The sequence below is a fragment of the Hippopotamus amphibius genome, unplaced genomic scaffold, assembly GCF_030028045.1.
Source record: "Hippopotamus amphibius kiboko isolate mHipAmp2 unplaced genomic scaffold, mHipAmp2.hap2 H_1, whole genome shotgun sequence".
Taxonomy (NCBI): Eukaryota; Metazoa; Chordata; class Mammalia; order Artiodactyla; family Hippopotamidae; genus Hippopotamus; species Hippopotamus amphibius.
Genome location: NW_026648280.1, coordinates 2,850,803 through 2,864,263, shown reverse-complemented (window position 1 = coordinate 2,864,263; position 13,461 = coordinate 2,850,803). Strand labels below are relative to the sequence as shown.

The 13,461-nt window shown below is 55.3% G+C and overlaps 2 protein-coding genes across 12 annotated transcripts; both read left to right on the top strand.

The window, feature by feature from the left end:
• Positions 1-4,991: 4,991 nt before the first annotated feature.
• Positions 4,992-8,966, top strand: LOC130843056 (60S ribosomal protein L37a-like). Its single transcript, XM_057719716.1, has 2 exons — positions 4,992-5,265; positions 8,752-8,966. The coding sequence occupies exons 1-2, from the start codon at positions 4,992-4,994 to the stop codon at positions 8,964-8,966; spliced, it is 489 nt and encodes a 162-aa protein (XP_057575699.1).
• Positions 8,967-9,150: 184 nt separating this feature from the next.
• On the top strand, positions 9,151-13,388 carry ZBTB45 (zinc finger and BTB domain containing 45). 11 transcript variants are annotated; one of them, XM_057719488.1, is made up of 4 exons: positions 9,151-9,238; positions 10,444-10,534; positions 11,232-12,516; positions 13,129-13,388. In XM_057719488.1, exons 2-4 carry the CDS (start codon positions 10,520-10,522, stop codon positions 13,383-13,385), a joined length of 1,557 nt encoding a protein of 518 aa, XP_057575471.1. In that variant the 5' UTR covers positions 9,151-9,238; positions 10,444-10,519; the 3' UTR covers positions 13,386-13,388. The 11 variants fall into 11 exon arrangements, with proteins under 11 accessions (XP_057575471.1, XP_057575475.1, XP_057575469.1 ...); XM_057719486.1 differs by having other exon boundaries at positions 9,165-9,615; XM_057719485.1 differs by having other exon boundaries at positions 9,165-9,743.
• The last annotated feature ends 73 nt before the right edge of the window (positions 13,389-13,461 follow it).

The window sequence follows — 13,461 nt, the reverse complement described above, 5'->3', positions numbered from 1 at the left end:
CCTTCTCCTCTGTGTGTCTTTCTATAGACTGAAGTGTGTCCACCCCAAAATACAGTGTGATGGTATTTGGTCACGGGGCCTTTGGGAGGTAATTAGGGTTAGATGAGGTCAAGGGAGGAGCTCAGATAATGAGATTGCTGTCCTATTAAGAAGAGACACCAGGGAGCTCCCTGGTGTCCTAGTGGTTAGGATGCCGGGCCTCCACTGCTGTGGCAGGGTTCAGTTCCTGGTCGGGGGACTGAGATCCTGCAAGCCGCATGGAGTGGCCAGAAATAAATAAAATGTTTTAAAAAGAGAGAGAGAGAGAAAGAGAGACATCAGAGAGCTTGCTGTGATCACAAAGCAGAGGTCTGAGCATACAGCAGCACAGCAGCACAGCAGCCTCCTGCAAGCCAAGAGAGGGGATTCAGAATGAAACCTAACTTGCCACCAGCACCTTGACCTTGGACTCCCCAGCCTCTGGAACTGTGAGAAGTAAATTCATCATTTGAGTCACCCAGTCTGTAGTATTTTGTTCTGGCCAGAGCCGACTCAGATGACTGAAATTTCCCTCTGCCTGGCTCTTGTAAGAATGCACGCGCTTTTACACGTAGAGCCCACCCAAATAATTCAGAATAACTTCCCCATTTCTAGATCCTTGATCACAATTGCCAAGATCCTCTTTCCTAATAAGGTAACACTTCCGGGCTCTGAGTATTAGGATGTATGTGTCTTTGGGGCCATCTTTCTGCCTACAGCCCACGTTTCACAGATGGGAAAACTAGTCCCCAGAGAGTAGAAGGTGTTGTCCAGGGCCCCACAGCCTGTGTGAGTTTGACGCAGTCCTGGGGAATCTCTGGCCCCCAGGGAGGTCAGGGAGGGAAAGGACAGGAGACATCCAGAGCCCAGAGTTTAAGCCCTTTCCCTGCAGTTAGGAACCAGGGGTCCCAGAAGAAAGCATTCCAGGGAAAGCCCCAGGTGAGCCTGGAGCACCTTGTTATGCCACAAAGTCAGTGCCCAAAGAATGACAGGAACCTGTTAGGGTAGGACACAGAAGCCAAACTTGATGATACGATTCAAGCATCAGAAAAGACAGTGACTGTCATTGACTGACACACAGTGAATCCACCCTATCCATGAGTTAAGGGCTCTCAAAAAGAAGAGTCAGAAAAATAAGCCCATCTGTCACAACATGGTGCTGCCTTTAAGGCAGCTCCTCAGTCTGAGAATTCAGCACCGATTCTGCTTTCCCAAAGGAAACTGTATTTCAGGGGAACACATGGCTCCAGTCCTTGATGAGATAATTGAATGCTAGAGTTCATAAAACATCCTTTCCCAAGTGGTAATGAGATTCCTGTGCAGGCCAGGATTACCTATTGTATACGCTGTGACGTGAACGAAGGGTGGGGTGTCAATGCAGACATCTGGGGCAGGGGACACACGAGTGAGCAGAGTCAGGCAGTCACGGCCCCCTTGTCAGGGTGAAAAGCACTGAGATCCCACATGAGATGCAATGGTGCCCATCTAACACCCTCCATGAGGCGTTCTAGCCAACAATACTTGGCCCAAAGCCCAACGAATCTTTAGATCTAATTTTCCACCCATCGGAGCTAAAGGGGATGTTGGAGGGAGGGAGAGAGGCCACCTGGATGGGGCGTGTTCTGCTAGAAACCAGGGTCCACTGTCCCCCCCCAGTCCTCACTGAGGGGCTATAAATCTCTAGCCAGACACAGGAGCAGTGGCTGCTGGGGCTGGAGCAGAAGTGGACACAGACCTTACAAAGCAAGTTTTAAGGTAGAGGGAAATGCTCTAAAACTGGATTGCGGTGATGGCTGCATAATATCGAATATTAATTTACGAAAGATCTTTGAAGGGTACCTGCTGTGGGTATATTTTACGGCGTATAAATTCTACTTCAATATTCCTGTTGAAAAACGAGGGGAAGTCCAAAGAAGATATACAAACGGCCTGGACAATAAGCACGTGAAAAGACATTCCACGTCATTAGTCGCTAGGGAAATGAGAACCAAACCACAGTGAAAAATATTGATTCACACCCACTTAGGACGGCTTTGCAAAAAAATGAAAGTAACAAATGTTGGCAGGAATGTGGAGAAATTGGAACCCTCCTACGTTGCTGGTGGGAACATAAGATAGGGCAGCAATCCTGGAAAAAAGTTTGGCAGTTCCTCAAATGGCTAAACATAGATTCAACTCTTAGATCCAGCAATTAACTCCTAGGTATGTACCCAAAGGAACTGAAAAAGGTGTTCAAACAAATCCTGGTTCAGGACTGTTCATAGCAGCACTATTCATAGCAGCCAAAGGTGGAAACAACCCAAATGTCCGCCACTTGATGAATGGATAAGTCAATGTGGTATTTCCATACAGTGGAGTCTTAGCCGTAAAAAGGATCGAAGCACTGGTATGTGCCACAACATACATGAAACATGTATGTTGAAAACATGACGCTAAGTGAAAACATCAGACACAAAAGGCTACATATTGTATGATTCCATTTGTATGAAATATCCAGAATATGTAAATTCATAGAGACAGATAGTAGAGATTACTCATTGCCAGGGGCTGGAGGGAGGGGAAAATGAGGAGCTTACTGGAGTGAGGAAAACGTTTTGGAACCAAATGGAGGTGGTGGTTACACAACATTGCAACTATACTAAGATCCACTGAATTGTTCACTTTAAAATGGTTAATTTTTGTGTTATGTGAATCACCTTAATTTTAAAAAAAGTCAGGCTTCCAGATCAATAGGGAGCAAAGGGCCTGAGCAATGCTGAATGGGTCCTGTGCAGGGACAAACCAGCCATCAGGGCCTGTCTGTGGACAGCTGGTCACCTGGGGGTGTGACTAGACATGCTAAGGAGTAAGGAAGCTTCTGAAGACAGGCAACTAGGAAACCATCCTTGTTTTCAAAAGATGAATCCTGAGGTTAAAAGAATTAACCAAAGAAGACATAAGGATGGCCAACAGGCATGTGAAAAGATGCTCAACGTTGCTAATTTTTAGAGAAATGCAAGTGAAAACTACAGTGAGGTACCACCTCACACCTGACAGAATGGCCATCATTAAAAAGTCTACAAATAATAAATGCTGGAGAGGGTGGGGAGAAAAGGAACCCTCCCACACTGTTGGTGCGAATGTAAGTTGGTACAGACACTATGGAAAAAAGCATGGCAGTTCCTCAGAAAATTAAAAAGAGAACTACCATATGATCCAGCAATCTCACTCCTGGGCATATAGCCAGACAAAACTATAATTCAAAAAGATATATGCAGGGACTTTCCTGGTGGTCCAATGCTTAAGGCTCCGTGCTTCCACTGCAGGGGGCACAGGTTCGATCTCTGGTTGGGGAACTGAGATCCCACATGCTGCACAGCACAGCCAAAGAAAGATACATGCACCCCAATGTTCACAGCAGCACTATTTATAATAGCCAAGACATGGAAACAATCTAAATGTCCATCAACAGATGAATGGATAAAGAAGATGTGGTATATATACGCAATGGAATATTACTCAGCCATAAAAAAGAATAAAATAATGCCATTTGCAGCAACATGGATAGGCCTAGAGATTATCATACTAAGTGAAGTAAGCCAGACAGAGAAAGACAAGTACCATATGATATCATTTATATGTGGAATCTAAAATATGACACAAATGAACTTACCTAAGAAACAGAAACAGCTCACAGACATAAAGAACAGACTTGTGGTTGCCAAGGGGGAAGAGGGTGGGGGAGGGAAGGACTGGGAGTTTGGGGTTAGCAGATGCAAACTATTATACATAGCATGGAGAAACAACAAGGTCGTACTGTAGAGCACAGGGAACTATATTCAATATCCTGTGATAAACCATAATAGAAAAGAATATGAAAAAGATGTATATGTATACGTATAATTGAATCACTGTGCTGAACAGCGTAAATTAACACCATTGTAAATCAACCATAATTCAAGAAAAATAAACGAAAATAAAAGAAAATAAGAAGAGTTCATCAGTATCTTAAACACAAAGAGGTCAGAGTGGAGGGGACCAGGACTGGGTGGGCCTCAGCTACCACAGACCCAGCAGAAAGACAGCCTGGAAGAGCAGGCCTGGGAGGGTTCCGCGTTAGTCACCCACCCCGGCAGGGAAGTGCTGTTCAGATCTGAAGCCAAGGGCACAGCTCCTGAATGGAAAACAAGGAACAATCCAACCAGACAAAATTCACAGCATCCTGAGGCAAAGTGATGGAGACCTCATATTGTGCGGTTTCACTGCTATGAAATGTCTGGCACAGGCAAATCTACAGTGACATTAGGTTTGCAGTGGCCTGGGGCAGGGGTGGGAACAGAGACTCACAGTGGATGGCCAGAGGGATCTCACTGGGGATGATAGAAATGTCCTAAAACAGGAGGATGCAAAGTGTTACACAAAATGGTAAAGTTACTAAAAATGATTGGATCATATATGCACTTGCGATGGGAGAACTGTATCAGAGTGTCTGTTCAGACATAGGAAAGGTACTGGGCCCCTGTGCCTGGGTGCCAGGAACTCCCAGCCCCAGGGCACCAGGAGATATGGAAGGGAGGGGAAGGAATTGAGGAACATTGATTAAAAGAAACATTTCAATCTGGCCTCAGGGGACGCATTAAACCAGATGGAACAAGAGGCCAAAAGGGCTGGACTGCCTCGTCGTGCCACCTCCAGGGACTTTCCCCTTCACCTACAAGTTTTACTTTAAAAACAACAAAAACTTTTTTAGTGTACTGAAAAAAGGACAAAAAAAGAAAAAAGGACAAAACAAGAATATTTGCTAATTTGAGAACGTGAGTGCTCCAGTGTGCGCTCTACTGTTTTCTGTGTTTCTTGGGTTTTGTAACTTTTGAAAATTAATCCAAGGGCCCGGTATGTGACCCAGGTGCAGGGACCCTGGAGAAAGGACAATGGTAGTTGTGTTGTTAAGATTATTATTTCAGCTCTCTGGCTCGGACCTAGGTTCCGGCAACATGGCTAAATGCATCAAGGAGGTCAGAATCGTGGGTACATACGGGACCCATTATGGTGCCTCCCTCAGGAAAATGGTGAAGAGAATTGAAATCAGCCAGCACACCGAGTACACTTGCTCCTTCCGTAGCAAAACCAAGATGAAGAGACGAGCTGTGGGCATTTGGCACCGTGCCTCCTGCATGAAAACGGTAGCTGGTGGTGCCTGGACCTACAACACCACTCCTGCTGTCACAGTAAAGTCTGCCATCAGAAGACTGAAGGAATTGAAGGACAGTAGAAGCACCATCATTTGATATGTTGCTAGACTATAATAAATGGGTTACTTTATGTAACACACACACACACACACACACACACACACACACACACACACACAAAGATTATTATTTCAGTTTAGGTCTTCTCCTCCCCATGTGGTTTCCTCAGGCCATAGGGCCAGTAGGAGGTTCTTCGTCTTTTTAAATATAAAAGCAGGGACTTCCCTGGTGGCAGGCGCAGCAGTTAAGAATCAGCCTGCCAATGCAGGGGACACGGGTCTCAATCCCTGGTCTGGGAAGATTCCACATGCGCCACAACTACTGAGAATGTGAGCCACAACTACTGAGCCCACAAGGCACAACTACCGAAGCCCACGCACCTAGAGCTCCGCAGCAACAAGAGAAGCCTCTGCAATGAGAAGCCCTTGCACCACAATGAAGAGAACCCCTGCTCGCCGCAACTAGAGAAAGCCGTGAACAGCAACCAAGACCCAACACAGCCAATAAATAAATGAATAAATTAAAAATAAATATAAAAGCAAATTAAAGTTGCAATTATTCCTCCCCCCACCTCTGCCCCCTCAATGGCAGTCTTTGATGTCTATCTGGATGTTTCTTTTCTATCTTTTTTTTTTTTTTAATATTTATTTATTTATTTGGCTGCACCAGGTCTTAGTTGTGGCACGCAGGATCGTCACTGAGGCATGCGAGCTGTTAGTTGTGGCATGTGGGGTCGTTTTTTTTTTTTTAGTTGTGGTATGTGGGATCTAATTCCCCGACCACGGATTGAACCCAGGCCCCCTGCATTGGAAGCAAGTAGTCTTAACCAGTCTTAACCACTGGACCACCAGCGAAGTCTCGGGATGTTTCTTTTCTGCAAAGTCTGAAGGCACTTTGAGCGGTCCCACCCATTGCTCCTACTGCCTCCTCGGGCTCCACCAGGGCCTGGAGCCAGGGGAACTAGAATCCCACAAGCCATGAGGCACAGACAAAAAATACATAAATATTAAATAAACAAAACAAAAACTGTGTGTGTGTGTTTGGGGTTGAGGGTGCTGCCTCGGCCAGCTCAGGAGGCCCAGTCACGAGGGAATTCAATTTCTTCTGCTCCTTTCACGTGTCTGTGATTGTCTCGAGATTATGGGTTCTTCCCTTGATGGTCAGCCAGTGTCACATTCTCATCTCCCACGGCCTCCGAGACTCTCAGACTGAGTCTGGAGTTTTCCATATTTGCAGACGACATCAGCCCGCCCCCGGCATCTTAAACCTGTGTTCTCAGCCACACTATTTATTCCTCGAGATGCCCCCACAATCACTGGACAAGTCTTTGGAGAGAAAAGCAAAATAGATATTTTCTCAAGGCTTGTGTCGCTGGAGGCCGCAGCTCCTACCTCCTTTGCTGCCTGAGAGGGGTCGGGGTTTGGGTTTTCCCTCCTGCCTCCCACACTCCTTCAGGGCCAGGTCCTCCATCTCACCCTCATCTGCTGAGCACTTTCCTGAAGCCACCCATGTCCTCCCCTTCCTACCCTGACTCTGCCCCCGCCTCGCCTTTCCTGCTGAGGTCTGAGCCACCACTGCTGCCTTCTGGGCCTCTTGTGTGTGCTGCCCCACTAGGTCTACTGTGCTCCCCATGCGTCCTCCCTCTCCCCCACACTGCTCCACAGCAGCTCTCACCTCCATCACCCAAGCGAGGGCCACCCTCCCTGCTCAGAGCCCACACACATGCCTTTCCACCTGCCCTGATGTTGTTCCAGGCATGTGTCTGGGCGTTTGGTTCCCCCTTCCACCCCCGAGTCCCTCTGCTTGTGGGACGGGGGAATGAGACCACCAAGGTGGCGATAAATGCTGGTAAGGCAGAAATAAAGCATTTGGGGGGGACTTCCCTGGTGGTGCAGTGGTTAAGACTCCACGCTCCCAGTGCAGGGGACCCAGGTTCGATCCCTGGTCAGGGAACTAGATCCCACATGCCGCAACTAAGAGTTCGCATGCAACAGCTAAGGTGATGACAAGCTGCAACTAAGGCTCAGCGCGACCATATAAATAAACATTAAAAGAAGGAAAGAAAGCATTCGGCAAAAGAGAGGCAATGGGAAGGTACTCATCAGATGGAAAAACAGTGGTGTCTATCAGACACTGTATGGAGGCCCTGAGTCTCTGGCTGCGACTTAACACATGACCACAAACCCAGTGGCTCACAACATCACTTGTTAGCTCACTGCTCTGTATGTCAGAAGCCCTGGCAGAGTGCTTGGGTCTCACAAAGGCTGCCACCAAGTTGTAAGCAGGGCTGGGCTCTTATGTGGAAGTGCTGGGCAAGAGTCCACTTCCCAGCTCGGTCAGGTTGCTAGCAGAACCCAGTTCCATGCAGTTGTAGGACTGAGGTCCCTATTTTCTTGCTGCCTGTCTCCCAGGGCTCTTCTCAGATTCTAGACCCCACCACACCCCTGTATTCCTCCTCACACCGCCCCTCCACCTTCAAAACCCTGGAGTCCTTCTCCTACTTCAAATCTGTTTCTACCTTTAAGAACACTTACGATTTCCTTGGGCCCATCCAAACAATCCAGGACCACCTCCTTAACGCCCCAGAATCCTATGGAATCAGGCCCAGGCCAGGGCAGCTTTGCTACCTACACTCCTGTTTGGGTTGCAGTGGCAACAGCTGTCTGTCAAGGTAAAGGACACAGATGAAGTACTGGCCCCGCAGGTCAGGTCGAGGTGGGCACAGCAAGGGGCCTGTGAAGCCAGAGAGGAATGAGCCGTGATAGGAACTGGGGAGAGGAAGTTGGATGGAAGCGACCCAGTGAGCTGGGCAGGCCATCGCAGAGGACTGATTCTGAACAAGGGCACTGAGGCCATGAGACTGGGATTTTAATGAGGCTCCTCGGGGCACGGGCCACGCAATGCTCCCTTCCCCCGCCTTGAACACATCTACAACACAGCCGCTCACCAGCTGCCTGAGGCAGGAGGCAGGCACTCTGACCTTGTCCTAATACTGGCAGCTGAGAAGTCAGCCCCTCCACTCTGGACTCCACATCTGCTGCAAAAGGCATGGGGTCCACTGAGGTCTAGGCACCCCCCCCCCTCCTTCAGCCCCCATGAGTAGGGATAAGGCCCAGGCAGCCCACTGCTGCAGCCTCACCATCTAGTGGGCCTGGTTCACGGGTGCCCCGGACAGCCAGCCCCGTCTCGAGGCCCTTGCAGATCAAGGCTGTTCCTCTGCCCTGACAACTCTCCCCACAGACTCTGTCCCCTAAAGTGCCTTCCGGTCTTTGCAGTCTGGCTGCGTACCACCCTCCAGGCAGACCCAGCTCACCTCCCCCACCCCCTTTCTCTTCTGAGCACCGGCCGAGTGTGGCCTGACGAAAGCACTCAGTGAACATTTACTTGCTCACCACTCGCCCTGGGGCAGGTGGGCCTGGGGCAGGAGCCTCCACTCTGGCGGCCTCCACCTTCTCCCTGGGACACAGGGTCAGGTCCCACCCTGTGATGTCCGCTCCCACAGCCCACTCGCAGCCCCCAGGCCCCACTCGGGGCAGGAATCCGACACACGGGGCGAGCTATGCTGCTGCTTCCATCCGTACGGGTGGAAGGCCGGGGGTGCAGTGGGCCTTCAACCCGCCGGGACCTGCCCCGGGCTTCCGAGCCGACCGCCCTCCCACCCTCACCCGCATTCACCTCCCTCCCCGCAGCGCAGAGGAGGCGTGGCCCGCAGATTGACAGCGCACGTTCCGCCCCCGCCCCCGCCCCGTCTCTAAGGCGGCGCTGCCTGGTTGCCCCAGGCCCCGCGATTTTGGCCGGAAGTGCGACTTGGCGGCGGCGGCGAAGAGTCTCCATGGAAACGCCGGAAGCGTGCTCTGACCTAGGGCTTCGCCGCGCCGCTGTGGCTGCGGACTTTGGTTCCGCCGGCGTTGCGGCCCGGAAGTGCGGCCTTGGAGGTGGTGAGCTGGAGGCGGCCACCGCCGGGCCTGGTGCCTGAGGAGGAGCCGGAGGTGGGGTCAGGCGGGCATCCCCCTGCCGCAGGGCCGGCGGGGAGGCCGGGGCGTGCCGGGCGAAGGGCGCCGGCGCCAGGCTTGGCGCGCGCGCCGCAGACGTGAGGGGGCGCTGCAGGACGGGGGCACGTCGCGGGCGAGAGCGCGGAGGCGGGAAACCTAGTCGGCCGCAGCCGGGGCGGGTGCAGCCCGCGCAGATCGGAGACGGGGGTGCTGGGCTCAGGGTGAGGCCCGAGCAGTGGCGCAGAGGACGGGAGAGGGTGCTCGGAGCAAAGTGCGAGGCGTGCGCCCAGGCGCGGTGGCGAGGATGTCCGAGTGCAGCGTCTCAAGGTGGGCCTTTGTTCCGAGGCGCCCAGAGGCTCTGCTGCACCTGCACGGTAATCGGAGGCCGCTGGAGAGCAGGGCGGAGGCGGATCGGAAGAGGAGGGGTTCGGCCCCTACGGATTGAGGCGCAGGTTTCTGCCCCCATCGGCCGGGCACGGCTTTGACGTCTTTTCCGTGCTGGGTGAATAAAGAGGGTGGAGGGTGCTTGAGGCAGAGGTAACGGCACGTGCAGCCTTGGCCTGTTTAAGGAATTGCCGCGGAGAACTCCGAGCCGAGGAGGGTCCCGATCTGTGAGGTGTGAACAGGCTCCCTCTGGCTGTCGCGTGGGGAATAGGCCGGGGGGTGGGGGACGCGAGGAGGTCACTGGGGCAGTGGAGGTGGGCAGAGCCGTCTGACGGCTCAGATATGGACCATGAATGGGCCAGCAAAGGAAAGGCTGTTTGGGTGTCGGGAGCCAGAGGGGGTGAATCTGAGACCCCGAGGGTTAAGAGAGGCCTCACCTGAGCCAGGCTGGAGCAGCGTGGGCGGGTCTCAGGGTGTGTCCTGGGTCCCGTGTCCCAACTGACGCTTCTCCCCAGACTGGAGGTGTGTGTGGCAAGCCAGGTATCTCATCCCTGTTCTATAGGCTAAGCAAGCATGGTGCCTACTTGATGGTGAAGTAGCTGAGCTTCTCAGATTCCCAGAATTCCCTGGGGGGTGATACCCCTTCCCGTTTCCCGTTCCTGGGATTTCGAGGCCACAGTTTGACAAGAAGCATCCATATTGCTCAGCCGTGCTGATCTTGAGGCCTCTTCTGCTCCACCTGCGCCCAACCAATCACACACCCCTGCGCAGTCCACAAACCCCCTCTCTATGCCTCAGCCACACCTTGTGCCCCACAGGCCCAATCAAGATTCCAGGAAGCACCAGGCTGCAGGAGGCATCTCTCCCTAGCTGTGCGGGAGTTGGCCAGAGACCATGTATTTTCCTCCGGTAGGGCACCTGCTAGGCTAATGCCCAACCTACTCTCAACTCTGTGACTATGCACACCCAAATCGCTTAGCCCCAGAGGCAATTCATGCCAGACCTCTGTATACACTAGTTAACATAACCTGGATCTGCACAGGGATTTGGATGCTCCAAGGTTGGGGGCTGTGTTAAGGGAGGATCAACAAGAAGTCGCTAGTGGTGGGAGTCACAGACAGCAGGGTGAGGAGTGGGGGAGACACGGCACCCTGTTCTAGCTAGGGGTCCCTGCCCTCTTCTCCACAGGGGTGTCCTGTCGGAGGAAGATGTAGGGAAGGCTATGGATATCCGAGATAGGGGAAGGGTGGGTAGGTGGGCCAAAATAGGGGAAGCAAGCCCTGGACCACCTCCCCACCCTGGCAGTGAGCATGACCGGGAGGGCAACAAACTTGGTATCCCCAACCCTCTCCCTGCGGTGTGCTAGAGGCTGCAGAGGTAGAGGGGGCTGCAGAAGTCCTGCAGTGGGGGCAGGGAGTCCTGGTGTGTTGTGTGTGTTGGGAACCAGGACTTCGAGGGGGCAGGGCATTGGAGAGGGTTGAGGTTCCTGAAGCCGGGGGGTGTGGTTCACCCTTGGGCCCTGTCCCGCTGAAGGGATGGGAACGCCAGGGCAGAGTGGGGTCCCTGGCTGACTTCCTCTCTGCCCACATCCCCTCGTCCCGTGCAGATGGCGGCCGCGGAGGCGGTGCACCACATTCACCTGCAGAACTTCTCCCGATCCCTGCTTGAAACCCTCAACGGGCAGCGGCTGGGTGGGCACTTCTGTGATGTGACTGTACGCATCCGTGAGGCTTCACTGCGCGCACACCGCTGCGTGCTGGCCGCCGGCTCGCCCTTCTTCCAGGACAAGTTGCTGCTCGGCCACTCTGAGATCCGTGTGCCGCCTGTGGTGCCCGCGCAGACAGTGCGTCAGCTCGTCGAGTTCCTCTACAGCGGCTCGCTAGTCGTGGCGCAGGGTGAAGCGCTGCAGGTGCTCACGGCCGCCTCGGTGCTGCGCATCCAGACGGTCATCGACGAGTGCACGCAGATCATCGCCCGCGCCCGCGCCCCTGCCCCAGGCACCCCCGCGCCGGCGCCCCTGCCCACGCCCGTGCCCCCGCCGCTCGCGCCCGCGCAGCTGCGCCACCGCCTGCGCCACTTGCTGGCCGCGCGGCCCCCGGGCCACCCCGGTGTCGCGCATACACGCAAGCAGCGCCAGCCCGCCCGCCTGCAGCTGCCCGCGCCCCCTGCGCTTCCCAAGGCGGAGGGGTCGGATGCCGACCCTGCCCTAACCGCGGCCCCAGACGACGGCGGTGACGACGACGACGACGAGACCGACGACGAGACCGACGGCGAGGATGGCGAAGGCGGCGGCCCGGGTGACAGCCAGGCGCCCCCGTCCTTCCCTGACTGCGCGGGCGGCTTCCTCCCGGCCGCGGCTGACAGCGCGCGAGAGGAGCCGCCCGCGCCCGCCGGCCTCTCCGATTACGGCGGCGCCGGGAGGGACTTCCTCCGAGGGACGTCGGCGGCCGAGGACGTGTTCCCCGACAGCTACGTCTCCGCTTGGCAAGACGGAGACCAAACCGCCCCTGAAGGCGGTCCTGCCGAGACCCCTGCCCCGTCCGACTGTGTCCTGTCCGGACCCCGCCCACCTGGCGTGAAGACCCCCGCGCCGCCCGTCTCGCTTTTCCCCTTTCATCTGGGCGCTCCCGGGCCGCCCCCCCAACCCCCTCCCGCCCCCTCCGGGCCGGCCCCCGCGCCCCCGCCGGCCTTCTACCCAGCGCTCCAGCCCGACGCAGCTCCCAGCGCGCCTCCCGGGGAGGCCCCGGCCCCACCGGCCGCTCCCACGGCAGCCCCGTCGACCACCCCTGCGCGCGCGCCGGGCGCCGAGCCTCCCGCCTACGAGTGCAGTCACTGCCACAAGACGTTCAGCTCTCGGAAAAACTACACCAAGCACATGTTCATCCACTCGGGTGAGCCGGGGTGGGTCTCAGCCCCTTGAGCACTGGAGAGAGGCTTTTTGGTAATACTTGATGACGCTAGGAATCAACACAGCCTGTCTTCCCCTCTCTGACTCAGGGTGAGGGGGGCAGCCTCCTCTGTCACCCCGGGGATGTTATAGTGGCCAGCAGGGAGGGGGCAGGTATGCCTGGGTCTTTCCCAGTGGAAGGGTGCTGGGCCTTGCCAGACTGTCCCCAGAATGGTGGCCAGCGACCAGAGTCCAGAACGCTCTATGGGCGTGGCAGAGATGGGCGAGGGGTGGCCAGGCCCTGTGCGTTTTGGGGGCGGGAAGGTCCCTGGAAGTCGGGCTAGACCTGAGTGGTCAGCCTTGGTGGGCAACGATGTCCTAGATCTGCGGGGTTCCCTGCCAGGAGGCTACGTGTTGGAGTTGTGGGTCACTGACAGTCAGTGATATCCAGGTATGACCCTAAGGGTCTGGGAGAGGAGCGTCCCTGCGGGGCGGGGGGATTCCAGGTTGATGGCTGGTCCGGGTTGGGGGGCGGGGGGGAGTCCCTGCCCGGCAGAGGCGCCCCAGGGCCCTCTCCCAGCTGACCTGCGTGCGCTGCCCGCCCTGTCACCCGCAGGGGAGAAGCCCCACCAGTGCGCCGTGTGCTGGCGATCCTTCTCGCTGCGCGACTACCTGCTCAAGCACATGGTCACGCACACGGGCGTGCGCGCCTTCCAGTGCACCGTCTGCGCCAAGCGCTTCACGCAGAAGAGCTCGCTCAACGTGCACATGCGTACCCACCGGCCCGAACGCGCGCCCTGCCCCGCCTGCGGCAAGGTCTTCTCTCACCGCGCGCTGCTGGAGCGCCACCTGGCCGCGCACCCCGCGCCCTGATCCGGGCCTGGGGCCTGGTCGCGCCCCGTCGCTGCCCGCCGCCCACCGCGGAGGTCACCCCTGCCGCGGCCGCTTG

What these genes read in the sequence shown, in the direction of transcription:
- LOC130843056 (XM_057719716.1), top strand. Translation starts at nt 4,992, where the DNA reads ATGGCTAAATGCATCAAGGAGGTCAGAATCGTGGGTACATACGGGACC. An exon ending in ACTGAAGGAATTGAAGGACA is followed by an intron (nt 5,266 to 8,751) that starts GTAGAAGCACCA and finishes CCGCTCCCACAG; the next exon opens with CCCACTCGCAGCCCCCAGGC.
- ZBTB45 (XM_057719488.1), top strand. An exon ending in GCACATGTTCATCCACTCGG is followed by an intron (nt 12,517 to 13,128) that starts GTGAGCCGGGGT and finishes TGTCACCCGCAG; the next exon opens with GGGAGAAGCCCCACCAGTGC.